Source organism: Galeopterus variegatus, unplaced genomic scaffold (assembly GCF_000696425.1).
Source record: "Galeopterus variegatus unplaced genomic scaffold, G_variegatus-3.0.2 Scaffold3710, whole genome shotgun sequence".
Lineage (NCBI taxonomy): Eukaryota > Metazoa > Chordata > Mammalia > Dermoptera > Cynocephalidae > Galeopterus > Galeopterus variegatus.
This window is the reverse complement of record NW_007729821.1, coordinates 192,844-207,825: the sequence shown is the minus strand read 5'-3', so window position 1 is coordinate 207,825 and position 14,982 is coordinate 192,844. Positions and strand designations below refer to the sequence as shown.

General features: G+C 40.9%; 1 protein-coding gene across 1 annotated transcript in view; it reads right to left on the bottom strand.

The window, feature by feature from the left end:
- Positions 1-564: 564 nt before the first annotated feature.
- Positions 565-14,982, bottom strand: part of PDE11A (phosphodiesterase 11A) — a 191,541-nt gene continuing 177,123 nt past the window's right edge. The window contains exons 14-15 of the mRNA XM_008585781.1: positions 917-1,080; positions 565-839 (exon numbers count right to left, since the gene is read on the bottom strand). Coding sequence (XP_008584003.1) covers positions 925-1,080 — 156 coding nt within the window. The 3' untranslated portion in view covers positions 565-839; positions 917-924. The remainder of the gene's footprint in view (positions 840-916; positions 1,081-14,982) is intronic.

Genomic DNA, 14,982 nt, shown 5'->3' with positions numbered 1-14,982 from the left:
ACACCAAAGCTTATCACTAAGAAAACTCAAAGTAGTCAGTGCTCAGTCTCCGTGGTTCTGCTGTGTCCTGTGAAATAACTCTCACTGTCAGAAATAGTTCTGAGATGTTCATATGTCACTTGGTAAATCCAGCTATAGATTTCCTTTCATCCTTACTCTAATTAAAGTCTATTAATCCATCCTTCTGGGAGAAGGATTGTTCTATAATGAAGGTTTAATTTTAAAACTCTGAAAAAGGGGGGGCCACAATCCCAATGTAGAATTACAAATCTTGTATAAACACCAATCAGACAAATATATTTGCTATATTCCTAGTATAGACCTTTCTGGGGAAAAACTGGGATTGTTTGGGATTTATAAGGATAGTAGAGTTTATCTATTAGGGAGGCAATTCTAAAGGCTCTCATCCATCATTAAGAAGCTTTAAGATTAAAAATAAAATATTCTATAGAATACAAATCAGAATTCTTGGGGCAGTCTGGCACAAAAGCACACTCGGGCAGAGGATTCAAAGGCAGGCAGTGTTTGCATGTAACAAACAGAAGAGCCATGTACAAAATGCAGCAGCACTAATGACACTGTCACCGTCCTGTATTCCCTCAGCTCGGAGTGAGCGGGCAACTGTCCTCGGGTCCTTGGATCCAAAACCATCCTCTGCCCAGAGCCTTCATCTCAGCCTGTGTGTGTTCATCAGGTAAAACTGAGTGTCCTGGGACGTGCTCCCTGCCCCCATGACGTCCTTTGTCCTTCCTGTCACTCTCTTCACTGCTGAGCACACTTCAAGGTGAAAGCCCAGGCATGCTTCCCAGCACATCCCCGAGACCTGAGGTCTGACTGAGCTAAAAGAACAAAAGGATGATGTGGCTGGTCCGAAGCTGGCTCTTCAGGCTGCAGTCACTTTGCAGCAGCAGCTGACTTGGAGGTTTAGTTTCTGTCCTCCTTGGCCACCATGAGGCTGGCAGGGGAGCGTGAGGTAGCCAAGACCAGCAGCCTTTTTTGGTGCAACTCTTCCCACTTACTTCTGTTTGCAGCCACTGAATCTAGCATTGGCTTCAGTTTCACATTGACTTTCACCAATGCCTAAAACAAAATAAAAAATAGATGGGAGAGAGAGGAACCAAAGTCATTGACATGATTTTCCACCTTTCATTTATGAGGAGAATGGCAACTGGCTATAAGAAATGAAAGTGATGATTATTCTGGTAAACATGAGCTATGTACAAGAAGTAACTATGCGTTTAACACCATTATGTTGTATTAACAAGCGTCCACAGAGAATGAAAAAATAAGACAGGATAGCTGTGTGTATCTCCAGGGGGCGCCAACCACGTAGACTCTGATCCTGTTTTACAACCACATCAAGCAAGACAGGAAACAAAATATTCAGCTTACACGTTTACAGATATGTGTATTTTGCCTGCCATAGAAGGCTCTAGATCTCAACAGACTGTGAAGTTAAATTTTTACAAAAATAGACCTACAATTGCTGTGCCACAGGTGACCGTGGGTGGACTTACCTGAATAAGAAAGATAAAATCCTGAAATAAGAGGAGTGCTTATTTTTAAAGCTAAAAGATCTGGGAACTGTGTTAAACATACAGATCAACGTGGAAACACGTATGGGAAGAGACACAATAGAAAGGAAGAGGAGTGGAAGAGAGTGACAGAGGGTGGAGGAGAGATGAAGGAAGAGGAAAAGCAGACTGTGGCCAGAGACACACTGTCCACCAGCCGGATGAAGCTCAGGATTTTTAAAGCTAAAAGATCTGGGAACTGTGTTAAACATACAGATCAACGTGGAAACACGTATAGGAAGAGACACAATAGAAAGGAAGAGGAGTGGAAGAGAGTGACAGAGGGTGGAGGAAAGATGAAGGAAGAGGAAAAGCAGACTGTGGCCAGAGACACACTGTCCACCAGCCGGATGAAGCTCAGGATCAGCGTCCTCACTTGTACCAGACCCTTCTAATATTTTCTTTTGTACTTCATGTTATTGTTATTATTTGTAAAAGAGAGTCCCCCTAATCCCATCTGGTATATAAGCTTTTGGCCTTATAAAACCTGAATTGCTCTTGGTAGTGGGATGAGAGCCCTGAAAGTAAGACAGCTCATTTGGGCTGGCCCATTAGCTCAGTTGGTTAAGAGTGTGGTGCTGATAATCCTGAGGTCGAGGGTTTGAGCCCTATGCCAGCCACCAAACAAACAAACAAACGAATTGACACTGAAGCATGATCCAGAGATCCCGTGGAACCTGGTTCTTCTCTAGGGGCTGGCTGGTTAGCTGAGTTGGTTAGAGCACACTGTTGGTAACACCAAAGTCAAGGGTTTAGATCCCCTTACCAGCCAGCCACTGAAAACAAACAAACAAAAATGCTGAAAGTAAGATGGCTCATTTGAATCGAATGCAAATGAGCAATCCTGCAGCTTTCACCTCAGAGGGCTGCTCAGGGATGGGCTGCTCAGGGATGGGCAGTGGTGTGGGGCTGGGGCCTGAGGATCTTGCCTCTGAACTGGGGCCAGAACAAATTCAGGAAGCTCAGGTTATCAGCACCACACTCTCCAAGTGAGCCACTGGCCGGCCCTAGGAAGCTCAGCTTAAATAGGTAAATATCTTACAGGCCAGAGGGGCACAGTGTTTATACTCTGTCTGACAAGGAAATTCCATTCTCTGTTTCACTGATTTTTTTAAGTAAATGACAAACTTTAAAGTTTATAGAATTCTTTTCTTTTAAACATATTAATATCTATATTTTCTTTGTTTTAAACTCTATTACTTTTCATTTTGAAAGGCTTCACACATATTCAACCAGTAAAAGATGATCAGCAAAAATTTCTACTAAGTATCTGTATGCTAATAAGTATGAATAATAAATATAATTAAAGCCATCAATGTAGAATATATACAGCAAAGGGTTTGAAAGCCTTTTTATTTTCTGACATCTCAATATAAAAGAAAATGAGATTTTGATGATATTTAATCTTTCAGAAACATGGCCTTTATCCTTTTAAAACATAAGTTTTTGCTTGTTTAAAAAATACGGTTTTCCTTCACTTTGTAGTTATTTTATATTTTTCTTAAGAAATGTGTTAATTTGAGAACATATAGAAACAATAAGGTAAAAAGAAGTAGGAAATACAGATAATTTATAATCTCATGACTTAAGAAATAACCACTATTAACTTTTGGTTTTTGCCTGAATGGCATCTTTCTATTATGTTTTCTAACTGTTAAATTATCTGAACATCTAAAATATATTTATATGTTGGTATTTTTTTAAATAGCAGTTTACAAATGGGCAGAATCCTAATAACATATGGATTTTTAAGCATTTATACTTCTTGGTATCTCATTTCCAGGGTCCCAGAGAAGTGTAAAAACCTGACATCCCCACACGGACGAGGAGGAGCTTTCACTTGTGAACACATACCATGTGTTAAATATGTTGCCAGCTGCCCCACATATTTCATCTCAGTTATTCCTCACAATCACTCTGCATTTTACAGAGGATAAAACATGTCTCTCACATGTTAGGATCACAGATGATTCTTAAGAATCCAAATAGGAAGTTAAGTGTTCCTTTTGTAATCTTACCATCTGTTTTGGAAGCTGTGGAGAAAACCATTGCTTTTCTTAAATAAAAATCAAGGATAGGACACTAGCTGGCCATGCAGAACAAGTACATAGAGAAAACTGTCCAAGGATGTAGCATAGAAGGTAGCTCTTAAGAAGTCAAGAAGAAAAACAAGGAACGATAAGGTACACATGTTGATTGTGTGGCTTCAACCTCTGTCATTAATCAATTCAAATCAGCTAATAATTTTGTTATTCATAAACTTTCAGAGTCTTCCTCTTCAGAGTAAGAGACTGAAGACATGAACTTGTCTGAAGACACTTTGGGTGTGATTGCTGTTGTCATCAAGTTGGGGTAAGGCCTGACACCAAGAACTTCCTTCCTTCCTACTTACTCATACCCATCTTTTCTTCCTTCCTTCCTCTTATCCCAGTTCTGTCACCCATCATCTTGGATATGTACAGAACTCTCATGAATTCTGACATTGTTCTTTGAATGGGAACTTTATGTCACTTGGGGCCTCCTTGAGATTTAGGTAAAACTTGACCTCAAATCTATTTCATGCTCTGGGGACCTTTCAGACTCCTTCTCATGATGTCCAAGTTCTACTTCCTTGTGCTCTTTAACTTCATTCTTAAGTCCATTTGGCCTTCTTGACTGTACTCTGCACCACTCCTAATGCAAAGTTCCACTTCATTTCCCCCTTTTACAGGACATCCAATCACCCTCAACATTTTTGGATGCCTACTGACTCTACTGAACCTTAGAGGTTATCATAGGGGAAGTGACTTATCCACCGAGTCACTCCTACTTGCTCCTCCCCATGTCAAAGGCCACAGTCTTTCGCCCCATGAAAGTAATCCAGTTTTCTCCCCAGCCCTATTCACTGCTTTCATACAGACCTGCCCTGCCAGCTAGTCTGTTTTTCCCAGGTTCACTGGAATTCTGATGAGTTAAAGTTTCTCTCTCTTGTTACACTAAGCCCTATAATGTAGTTTTCAATTTTCCCTGTAAAGAAATGAATAAAAGAAGGAGCACGGGGCTGCGAGAGTGTTAGCCTATGGAAAGGTGATGTTCCCATTTATGCATTGCATCAGTTAGCTTCTTTTATTCTGTGGTCATAGATTATACACCTGGTCCCATGTAGACACCTTGCAGGTCTGTCTCATGCATCACAAGGGGACAAAAGGTGAACGTATGACTAAACCACTACAATTTCAGCACACCTCCTGAAAAGCCTTCTCCAAGCATGGCCTGTGGTTGGGGAGTGGTCAGCAGCAAAGCCTTCCAGCAGGAAGAACAGCTCATCATGTTGAGGATGCCAGAATATACTTCCCCATGCACAACTGCAGACCACCTGTTAGTAAACCTGACTTATCCCCTCCAATAACCTTCCACTCCAGGGATACAAGTAAAAGTTAACTAGATGTAAGTTAAAAGAGTAGGGGTGGGGGTTGAAAGCCCAGAAGTAATCAGGTGCCCTAATGAATAGTGAGAGATCCCCCCTGGCTGAGGTGGTATCTCTCTTCACATCAATGTCCTTTAAACAGAGAATATATTCTCTCTCTCAACAGTGGTGTTTATCACACTAAGCAAAAACATCTAATTTTAAATTACATGTACCAGCTATTTCATATGATAATAAAACAAAGCAACATAACCCAGGCAGTGATCAAAATCCCCTTTATTTCCATGAGAAAAATGCAGGTGCCTGTTTTCTGCTCAATACGCAGTGTTTTTATTTAGACAATAGTGAGGTAGCAACAACTGCCATGGTTTTATTTAGTATAATTTGGCACCAGCTCCTCTTTACTCCGATCAAACCTTTTAATTAAACTGACTACTATAATTCCTATGGAAATTAGTGTTTATGTTATTTTCCTGCTACAAAAGCATTTCTCTAGAACTTATTTTTTTTTAATCCCAGGAGCACAAATTGGAAATTTTTTTTTGCTTGAAATGTAATTAAAAACTCATTTGATTACAATATTTCTGGCTCTGTTTTACTTATTAAGTTCCTGTAATCAGTTTTCTTTTATGAAGCTGCTGGGAAATGATCTCAAAAACAGCACATTTTTCTCTTCCTTGGCAGGTTCCCGAGCATTTACTGAATTACATTCCTAGCACCTGCCCATGATTCGAATTACTCCACCAATTTATTCCTTAAACCATTTAAGTTTATTTGGCTTAGCCCCAAACAGATTTCTTTCCTTTATCCTTGCTCTTTGCTCTCCCTCTTGCTTCCTTTGTGTTGAATAAAATATTGGGGGGAGGGGAAGACAGTACATATTTCTCAGAATTCCTTCTTTCTCTTTATTTCATATTCTCCTGAAAACACAGAATTGCTGTACTAGAATATGGTTTTCCTCTGGCCAGGTGCTGGTTCTAGGCAAAGGTAGTAAAAATCCTATCTTGAGGAATTACACTTTTAATTTGTTACATAAATGCATTTAGCTGAGAGAATATGGAACTATTAGAATATTAGTAAAGCGAAGGATTATCTACAAACCTAAATTCCAAGGTTTATGGTGACCGTGTACAATGTGCCAACAGCAAGAGAATTGCTTCTAGTGTTTAGAACGATAGGGGCATTCCTAAAGCTTCTCAGCAGCGAGTGACACCCGATGGATGGGTTCAGTGAGATGCTACTAATATCTGTCTAGTTGGACTTGCTCCTCATTTAGCGGAAGAGAAAGGAGGAAACTTAGCACCCATCTGGTCACTTTCCATATATACGCAGAGGGACTGTAAAGGTTATGTACGTGGCTGCATCAGCTGCAGGATGCCTGACTCTCCTCTGTGGCATCCCTGCTGAGTGACCTTTCAGTCACAGTTTAAACATGTCCAAAGGCGGGGAGCGCATTACCTCCCAGAGGGTCCAGTTTACTCTTTGACTGTTCTGGTTTTACAATGTTGTTCTTTATGTTCAGGTGAGATTCTGTGGCATCCCTGCTGAGTGACCTTTCAGTCACAGTTTAAACATGTCCAAAGGCGGGGAGTGCATTACCTCCCAGAGGGTCCAGTTTACTCTTTGACTGTTCTGGTTTTACAATGTTGTTCTTTATGTTCAGGTGAGACCTATACTCTTGCAACTTCTTCCTAATGATTCTAATTCTTGGGGTGCTCCCCCTTTAAACCAGAATCTTCTTGAGCAGTATAGATCTTGAAGACCCCTGTGCAGCTCCAAGTGTGGGTTAGGGTTGATGCTGACCTCAAAACTCAACTTGGGATGCACTGCTTCTCCCTGGGGGCCACCTTATTGATATCACTGGGCCTCCCAAGCTCTCTCCTGCTCCCTCCAGGCCCACTGCAGACAGGACCTCCTCAAAACTCAACTTGGGATGCACTGCTTCTCCCTGGGGGCCACCTTATTGATATCACTGGCCTCCCAAGCTCTCTCCTGCTCCCTCCAGGCCCACTGCAGACAGGACCTGGGATACTTGCCCCACTGGGGACACAGCCTGGGCATCTAGTCATCTAGGTGGCTGAGGGACCTCCACTTCTTTCCTGATTCTATTCACACTCCATTGTTGAATCCTCTTGTGACCAGCACATAGTTTATTCCATATTTACATTTTGAGTAAGTAACAGATTCACATAGTTTAATGGATATAAAAGGGTACAAAAGGTACAGTGTAAAATTTCCCTTCAGCACTGCCCCAGCCACTCAATTTCCTCCCCTACAGGCAACAGATGTTATCAGTTTCTTGGGTATCCTTTGAGAAATATTTTATGCATATGTAAGCACATAAATATATTTACCCCTTTTTGCAAATGGTAGTGCACTATACAGATTGACCTGTGCTTTACCTTTTATTCTTAATGTATCTTGGGGAAAAAAATCCCATATCACTATAAAACTGAGGTTTCCTCATTTTTTATGGCTACCTAGTATTCCATTGCTATCATAATTTGTTTAACCAGTTCCTTTTTTGATGGAACCTAAAGCTTGTTTATATTTGGCCATTACAAATAATGCTTAATAGATATCCTTGCAGATAGCATTTAGTAGGTATGAAGTTTATCAGAAGGTCAAATTCTAGAATTAGTATTGCTGAGTCAAGGGGCATACATGTTTGTATTTTGGTAGATATTACTAAATCAACACATACAATTTTGCTTAAGATATATGGCAGGACCCTTATATTAACCATACTGACAAGAGAGAAAAAAAATAGAAACCATAGCTACTGTTTAGACTGAGGCCTTGGAGAGATAGTGTGAGATGAATAAAGCTAAGAAGGAAACACAAATCTGGAATTTGGTTCTTCTCCTCTCTGTACTCCAGATGCTAATTTCTACACAGTACACTTGATCTCACTCAAGCATCACAATCATGTTATTCCAGAAGGTTTTGATTTCAATTTCCTGTCTGAAAGAAATCCCCCAAATGGTGCACGACTCTACTTAAATCTCTCGTAGCTAATCAATTGTCTTTGACCATCTACAAGTGTTTCCAGGGTGTTACACAGGCGGTTACTCTCCTTAGCAAACTTATTGAATGCTTACTTTGTATCAGACTGTCGTAAGTGCTTTACATACATTGTCATTTAATTTTCTCAAGAACCGTGTGAAGTAGATACTGTTATCATTCTCATTTTTGTTAGTTGAGGAAACCAAGGCCTAGCTAGATTAAAGAACCCACTCAGAGTCACTCAACTGATGAGCAGAACTGAAACTCTGCGGCAAGGTTTCTCAACCTCAGTAGAACTGATGTTTTGGGTCAGATAAATCTTTGTTGTGGGGGCTATCTTGTGCGTGTAGAATGCTCTTGAAGCCAGTGGCATCTGCTCCCCAAGTTGTGGCACCCAAAACTGTCTCAAGATGTTGCCAAATGTCCCCTGGGGAGAAGAATCATCCCAGTTGGAACCACTGCTCTACTGTCTTTAAGAATTACATCTTCATCAAGTTTTAAATGAACCTAGCTTCTCCTCAAATAGAAGGGGGAATGGAAGTTACTAGTTATAGTCTGAATCCTGACAGCATTTCTTCTAGCAGAGAAGGGAAGATTTCCTCCTTTAGCCAAATACATACATCCTCCTGACCTCCTTTTACTGAGGACATTGAGGAAGGACGAGTAAGAGATGCATCTACATATTGAACTCTCATTGTGCTGGAGTAGGGCTAGGGGCTTGAAGTTATTATCTCATAAAATCTTCATAGCAGTTCCGTGCAGTAGGTACTTTCATCATCTCTACATTATAGATAAGGAAACCAAGGTTCAGTGAGGTGAAGTGCCTTGTCTGTGGTCATACAGTGAGAGATGGAGCCAGGATGTTTAGCTAAGTCTTTCTGACTCTGAAGCATTGTGTGGAAAGTTCCTTCCCTAGAGGACTCAGCCCACTCTCTACCTTCTCTGTGAAGTCTCCTCCGATCTCCTGGCGTAGAACCAGGTCTCCTTCTTACTGATGCATGTCTGTAGCATGCTCCCCATCTTTCCAATTGTATCTATCATACTGAAGATGTCTTTGTATGTATCTACCGTACTGAAAATGTCCTTGTATTTTTTTTTTCAGTACTTTAAAGATACTGTCTCTGGATTGCATTTTTATTTCTTTGTACATAATGTCTTTTTTTTTTTCCCTCTGTCTCCCTTTAAGATTTTCTCTTTATCACTAGTTTTAAGCAATTTGATTCTGATATGCTGTGGGTAGTTTCCTTCATGTATCTTCTTCTCGGGGTTTGTTGAAAATCTTGGTTCTGCATGTTTATTTCCACCACTCTTTCTTCAACTTTTATGTCTATGTTTTCCCTCTGGAACTCCAGTTATACAAATATTAGCCATTTGGTGTCCTGCTGCTCAACAGATGCTCTGCTCATTTCTTTTCAGTATTTTCTGTATCTGAGTTTCATTTTGGATAGTGTCTGTTGCTACGTCACTGAGTTTTCTTCTGCAATGCTAAATCTGCTGTGTATCTACTATGTATTTCACCTCAGAAATTGTAATTTCTATTTCTAGAAGTTTGAGTTGTGTCTTTTAATATCTTCCATGACTGTTTATCATGTTTAATCTTTCCTCTACCCTCTTAAACATATAGAATGTAAGTATAATAACTGAATTAATATCCTTCTCTATGAATTCTATGAACTATATCATCTCTGAATCTGTATTGATTGATTTTTCTCATTATTATGGGTCGAGTTTTCTTGCTTCTTTATATGCCTGATAATTCATGATTGGATATCAGACATTGTGAAGTTTATGTTATTGGGTGCTAGGTTTTCCCCCTCATTTTAAAAAATATTTTTCAGTTTTGTTCTGGAATGTAGTTAGGTTTCTTAAAAATAATTTGATCCATTTGAGACTTGCTTTTAAACTTTGCTAGGTGGATCTTTTTTTCTTTTGCTAGGCAGCCTTTTGTCTACGGCTAACTTGGCCCCACTATTGAGGCAATACCTTTCTGAGAACTGTACACAATGCCTTACGTATTTCATTGTTTTTTTTTTTTCTTTTGCTAGGCAGCCTTTTGTCTACGGCTAACTTGGCCCCACTATTGAGGCAATACCTTCCTGAGAACTGTACACAATGCCTTACGTATTTCATTGTTTTTTTTTTTGTGTGTGTGGCATTTTGGCTGGTAGAAGCATGGACAATTCCCCAGCCTGTGCGACCTCTGAGGATTGTTCGACTTGCTCCCCAGTACTTTCCTTACATGGATGCGGTAAACAGCTCCAAGCTGAAGACACAAAGCGACCCTCTACAGATCCCTGGAGCTCACTCTCTCCATGCAGCTCTCTCTTTGGTACTCTTCCCTGGAAACTCTAACCTCCTTGGCTTCTCCAGACTCCTGGCTCTGCCTCCTCAGCTCAGTGAGGTCACTGGGCTCTGCCTCGATTCCCCCTCCTGGTGCCATGGCCTGGAAATTCTCCCCAGGCAATAAGGAGGGACGGCTGTAGGGCTCCCTTCATTTGTTCTCTTCACTCAGGAATCACTGTATTGTGTTGCCCCTTGTCCTGTGTCTGGAAACTGTCATTTCATATACTTTTTCTGTTTTTCATTTTTAGTCTCTATTCCACCACGGCCAGCAGTGGAGGTCCCTTGTCACTGGTTTTAAAAGACTCTGTCTTGCCTACTATCCCATGAGGTCAGAGAGAGAATGGAAACAGGGCTTTTATCTTTCTATCTCTAGCATCTATCATGGTGACCCCAGGAAGAGACAGCCCTCCTCCGCTCCTCCACAGAGCAGAGGCAAGAAGAAGGGTTAAGGCTGGGACAGTTGTTAGTGGCTGAGAGTGGAGTCAGGACGTTCTGACCTGCTACAAAATTTTGCTGTAAAAATAAACTTAGAATGACCCCCTTGTGGAATGAATATACAGGACTCTCTCGTATTACCATTATTCCTGAGTCCTGCTAGAGGTCAGATTCTGGTCTTCTTTCCCTCTGCCATCAAGATCCATATCTGTTATCGTCTGCCTCACTGTTTGCTAACTAATTGACCACAATCACTTTTTGGAACTCAGCTGCTGGATAGATGGGACTGATGTGGGAGTGAGCAAAGAGAATCCATGCCCTTAGAAAAGTCAATACTCCTATACTCTGTTGTTGGAAGCGGGCACAGAGAAACGTCCCCAAATTAAAACTGGATTTGTCTTTGAACTGGAAAATGCCCAATTGTGCCATTAATACCTTTAAAAAAACTGTGAGGAAATTACCTGAGCTGGCTATTCTTCTATTTATTTATTTTTTGAGTCAAGTAAAGCAGTGGGAGTGGAGAAAGAACAAAGAATATCTTATTTTTCTTTTTTTTTTAAAGGACAAAGAGAGAAGATGTTTTTGGCCTCTTGTTGTTGAGCTGTATTTCCAGAGTTGCTAGCAATATAACTTATATTTTTTGCCTTCCTTCACCCCTGCCTTACCCAAAAGAAATAATCAGAAACTAGGAGATACAATGTATGGTGGAGAAGAAAGAATTTAGAGTATGTTTAAAAAGATCAATTTTTGATAAAATATAAAATTAGACTTGGATCTCATCTCAAATATCTATTTGAGGCAATATCCCTGTTATGAAGATATGATCACTTTACTACCATGACTATTTCTTTTCTGAGTAAAAATGTCAAAAGATCCATTTGGCGATTGGTATTTTGCAATGGAAAATCCTTGCTGATATGACCAGCAGGCATCATCTCTGCTCAGACGTTCGACAGGAGGGCAGGAGAACATGCATGTGGTGGCAGGCCCTGAAATTTTCTTGAGATCACGGGACTGACCAATCTCAGGTGTAAAGAGCATCCCTTTAAGGTCTGTGACTTCAGAGAGAAGTGGCCAATTGAGGAAGCGAATCCTAACTTTTAACTTAGTGAATTGTTGAGCTGCTAATCCCTCTTAGTTTCCAAAGCTTAAGATTATCTGTGATTTAATCTGACATATTCCTGGACTTTACATGCCACGTCGCAATAATGCAGTTGGCTAAGAATCATATTTGGCTTGCTAATCTTACTCTTCCATGTGTTGTGAAGGTCAGAGACGTGGTGGATTGACCGTCTGGGACTCAACTCATCACATTCCTTCAAATCTTCCTCTTAGGTTTACTCTCTCAGGAAACTGAGCATTATTGTCCACCCAGCTGCCTGACCCAGAAATTTACTGGACATCTCCCTCTTCCTCCTACCTCCAATCAATCACCAAGTACTGTCAATTCTACTTCCAAAATATCTTTGTACAGCAGTCTATAGCCATAGCTAAAACCCGGGTTCGAGCTACCATCATCCTCCCAACTGTTTTAACTCCGCTCCAGCCTCCTAACTAGCCTCCCAGCCTTGCTCCTACCCAATCACCTCTCCACACTGAAGCCACCATGGAGCAGACGATCAAACACCCAAACCCAAGCTTGCCGTTCTCTACTCTGAGCCTTTTAATGGCTCCCATTGGATATCAATACGCTCATCATATCATGTCCAAACCCCTCAGCATGGCCTGTAAGACCCAATCAGAAATGAGTTGTGGTAGTAATCAAGAATGAAATCCAGAGACAAAGCCATAAAACTTAGGGGAAACGGGTTATGGTACAAAAACAGGACTTTGAAATGCCAAAATAATCCTGTCAAGTTTTCTAGAACACCTGAAATACACATCTTTCTATGCATTTTAACATTTTCTTTGAGAAAGCTAAACTCCGCATGGTGTGTTTGGCAGGAGAGTAGCTGAAGTGTAGCTGTACATGTGAGAGCAGGTGGAGCTGGCGTGGGGTCCAGATGGGAGGCAGCAGACAGACTCCTCCTAAGCCTGACTCCTTCCCTCCCCAGTTCAATGGCTTTTGAAACTCAAGGTTGTATAAAAATTAATTTACATTAAATTGCTTAAGATAATGTATTAACTACCGTAGGAGGCTTCCAGGGGTTTTCAAAACTTGCTTCTAAAAACAAATAATCGAACAATAACGGTGAACACGAAAGCAAAGCAAGACTTCTTTAAATAAATGTTTTTAAACATTCACATTGAAGATACTAGCCTACAGCATATCTTTTCCGTGTAATTTGTTGAAGTTGGAAAATTAATAATAATTATTTACATAGGTTATGCATAAAACTGTGCCGAGCACTGTGCTGTATTTGTGCTTCATATTCTATCTCATTAAATTCTCAAAACAACCAAATGAGGGAGGTATGTCCATTAACAGCCCATTTTAAGATGAGAAAATCAGGCTCAGAAAGGCTTCATAATGTGCCTGGGGCCACAGAGACAGGGTCTGGATGTAGGTCTCTGACTCCAGAGGCCATGTTGGTAACCAACTACCATATTTGTAATGTTGTCATATAATTTTGCATAGGGCAGCCCTGCTAGTTAGAGCTATGAATGGAAAGTGAATTTCTAGACAGATATTGTTTGTCAATCCTAAGGAATGCCTATTACTCAACAGACGTTTTCCTTAACAGACTCAAGAGCTGCTGTGGTCTCAAATATATTCACATGACTCAGATCTGAAGAGGTCAAGATTGGTCAGAGGGGCATGTAAGAGGCAGTCACCCTGGAAAAGAGTGACCAAGGTTCAAGGTTGTCGAAATGCAAGGTTGAAGTTTGGGAACAAGACCAAGGGTGTAATAACAAGAAAGGGCCAGGCAGAGACAAGGACTTTGAATAGCTGATTCAGTGGGCTCATAACAGCTGAGGATCTGCAACATATACCACTTATTGAGGTCTTCCCAGGCTAGAACACAATGGAGCTGTTTGTTTGTTTGCTTGTTTGGCTGCTGGCTGGTACAGAGATTGAACGTGGACCTTGGTGTTATCAGTATTATACTCGAACCAACTGAGCTAACCAGCCAGTCCCATGATGAGGTTTAAAGGGCTCTAGCCTTCTAACTTCTGCCTTTTTTGAGAACATGGACACTTACTCTGCCAGAACTGTGGTGTCTCTAGTAGAGTTTGCTAGTTTCCTGCCCGGTATGTATTATATGCATTTTAGCCTCCCTTGAGCTCAGGAGTGGCCGAGGAGATGTAAGCAGAATTCATAAAGTAGAGGTTCAGGGAAAACTCTTTAAAGGGGGCTTACAGCTGGGAGGTGCTTTCTCTTGCTCTTGTCCCTGTCTTTTTCTTGCTTCTGGAATATGAATATAATGGCTGGAGCCACGGTAGCCATCTTGTGACTATGAGGCAAACTTGACTATTGTAGCCATGTGCTAAGAAAAGATAAAGGGGGACTGGGTCTCTGATGGCTACCATATCATGGCAATTCAGAATTGGCTTTTCTAGATTATTTTTATCTGTTACTAGTAGCTGAATGTAATTCCTAATTGAGAAAATTGATATCATACCATAGGTCTCTATTTTCTTACTACGTGTGCAGGTGGCAGAGTGTTCTAGGCATCTTGATACTTGAACAAATTGATCCCCTGCATTGTGTGTGTGTGTGTGCTATAAGTTAACTGGTTTTTAGCAGTGTGTTATATGAGTGTTCTAGGCATCTTGATACTTGAACAAATTGATCCCCTGCATTGTGTGTGTGTGTGTGTGTGTGCTATAAGTTAACTGGTTTTTAGCAGTGCATTATAATGTGTTATATGTGAACTCTAGTAGACAGCAGAGGTTATACATTGTCTCTTTTTTTCTTGCTATTGATATTTATTGTTCTCTGTCACCCCCAGGAGTTGCTTGAGATTGAAACTCCTCCCCCTCCAGACTTTGAAATGGTGGCTGGTTTAAGGGAGCCCTGCCTTCTCCAGAATAAAGGTTTGCTGCTAACACTTGCTCGGCAGCTCTCCTTACCCAAGTTCATGAGAGTCAGGGACTAGCTTGTGGTTATTTCCCTCCTCCTTGAACCCCCCGAGCCTGCCAAACAGAAAGGGGCACTTTTCTTTTCTTTTAAAAGGTTGAGCATTCTTAATCTGTCCTGTTACAGGGATCAGCAAACTTAGGAAGGATGCCAACTTGCTCTGGTGGCAAAGTCAGCAGGCCTGTGGAAGTATGGCT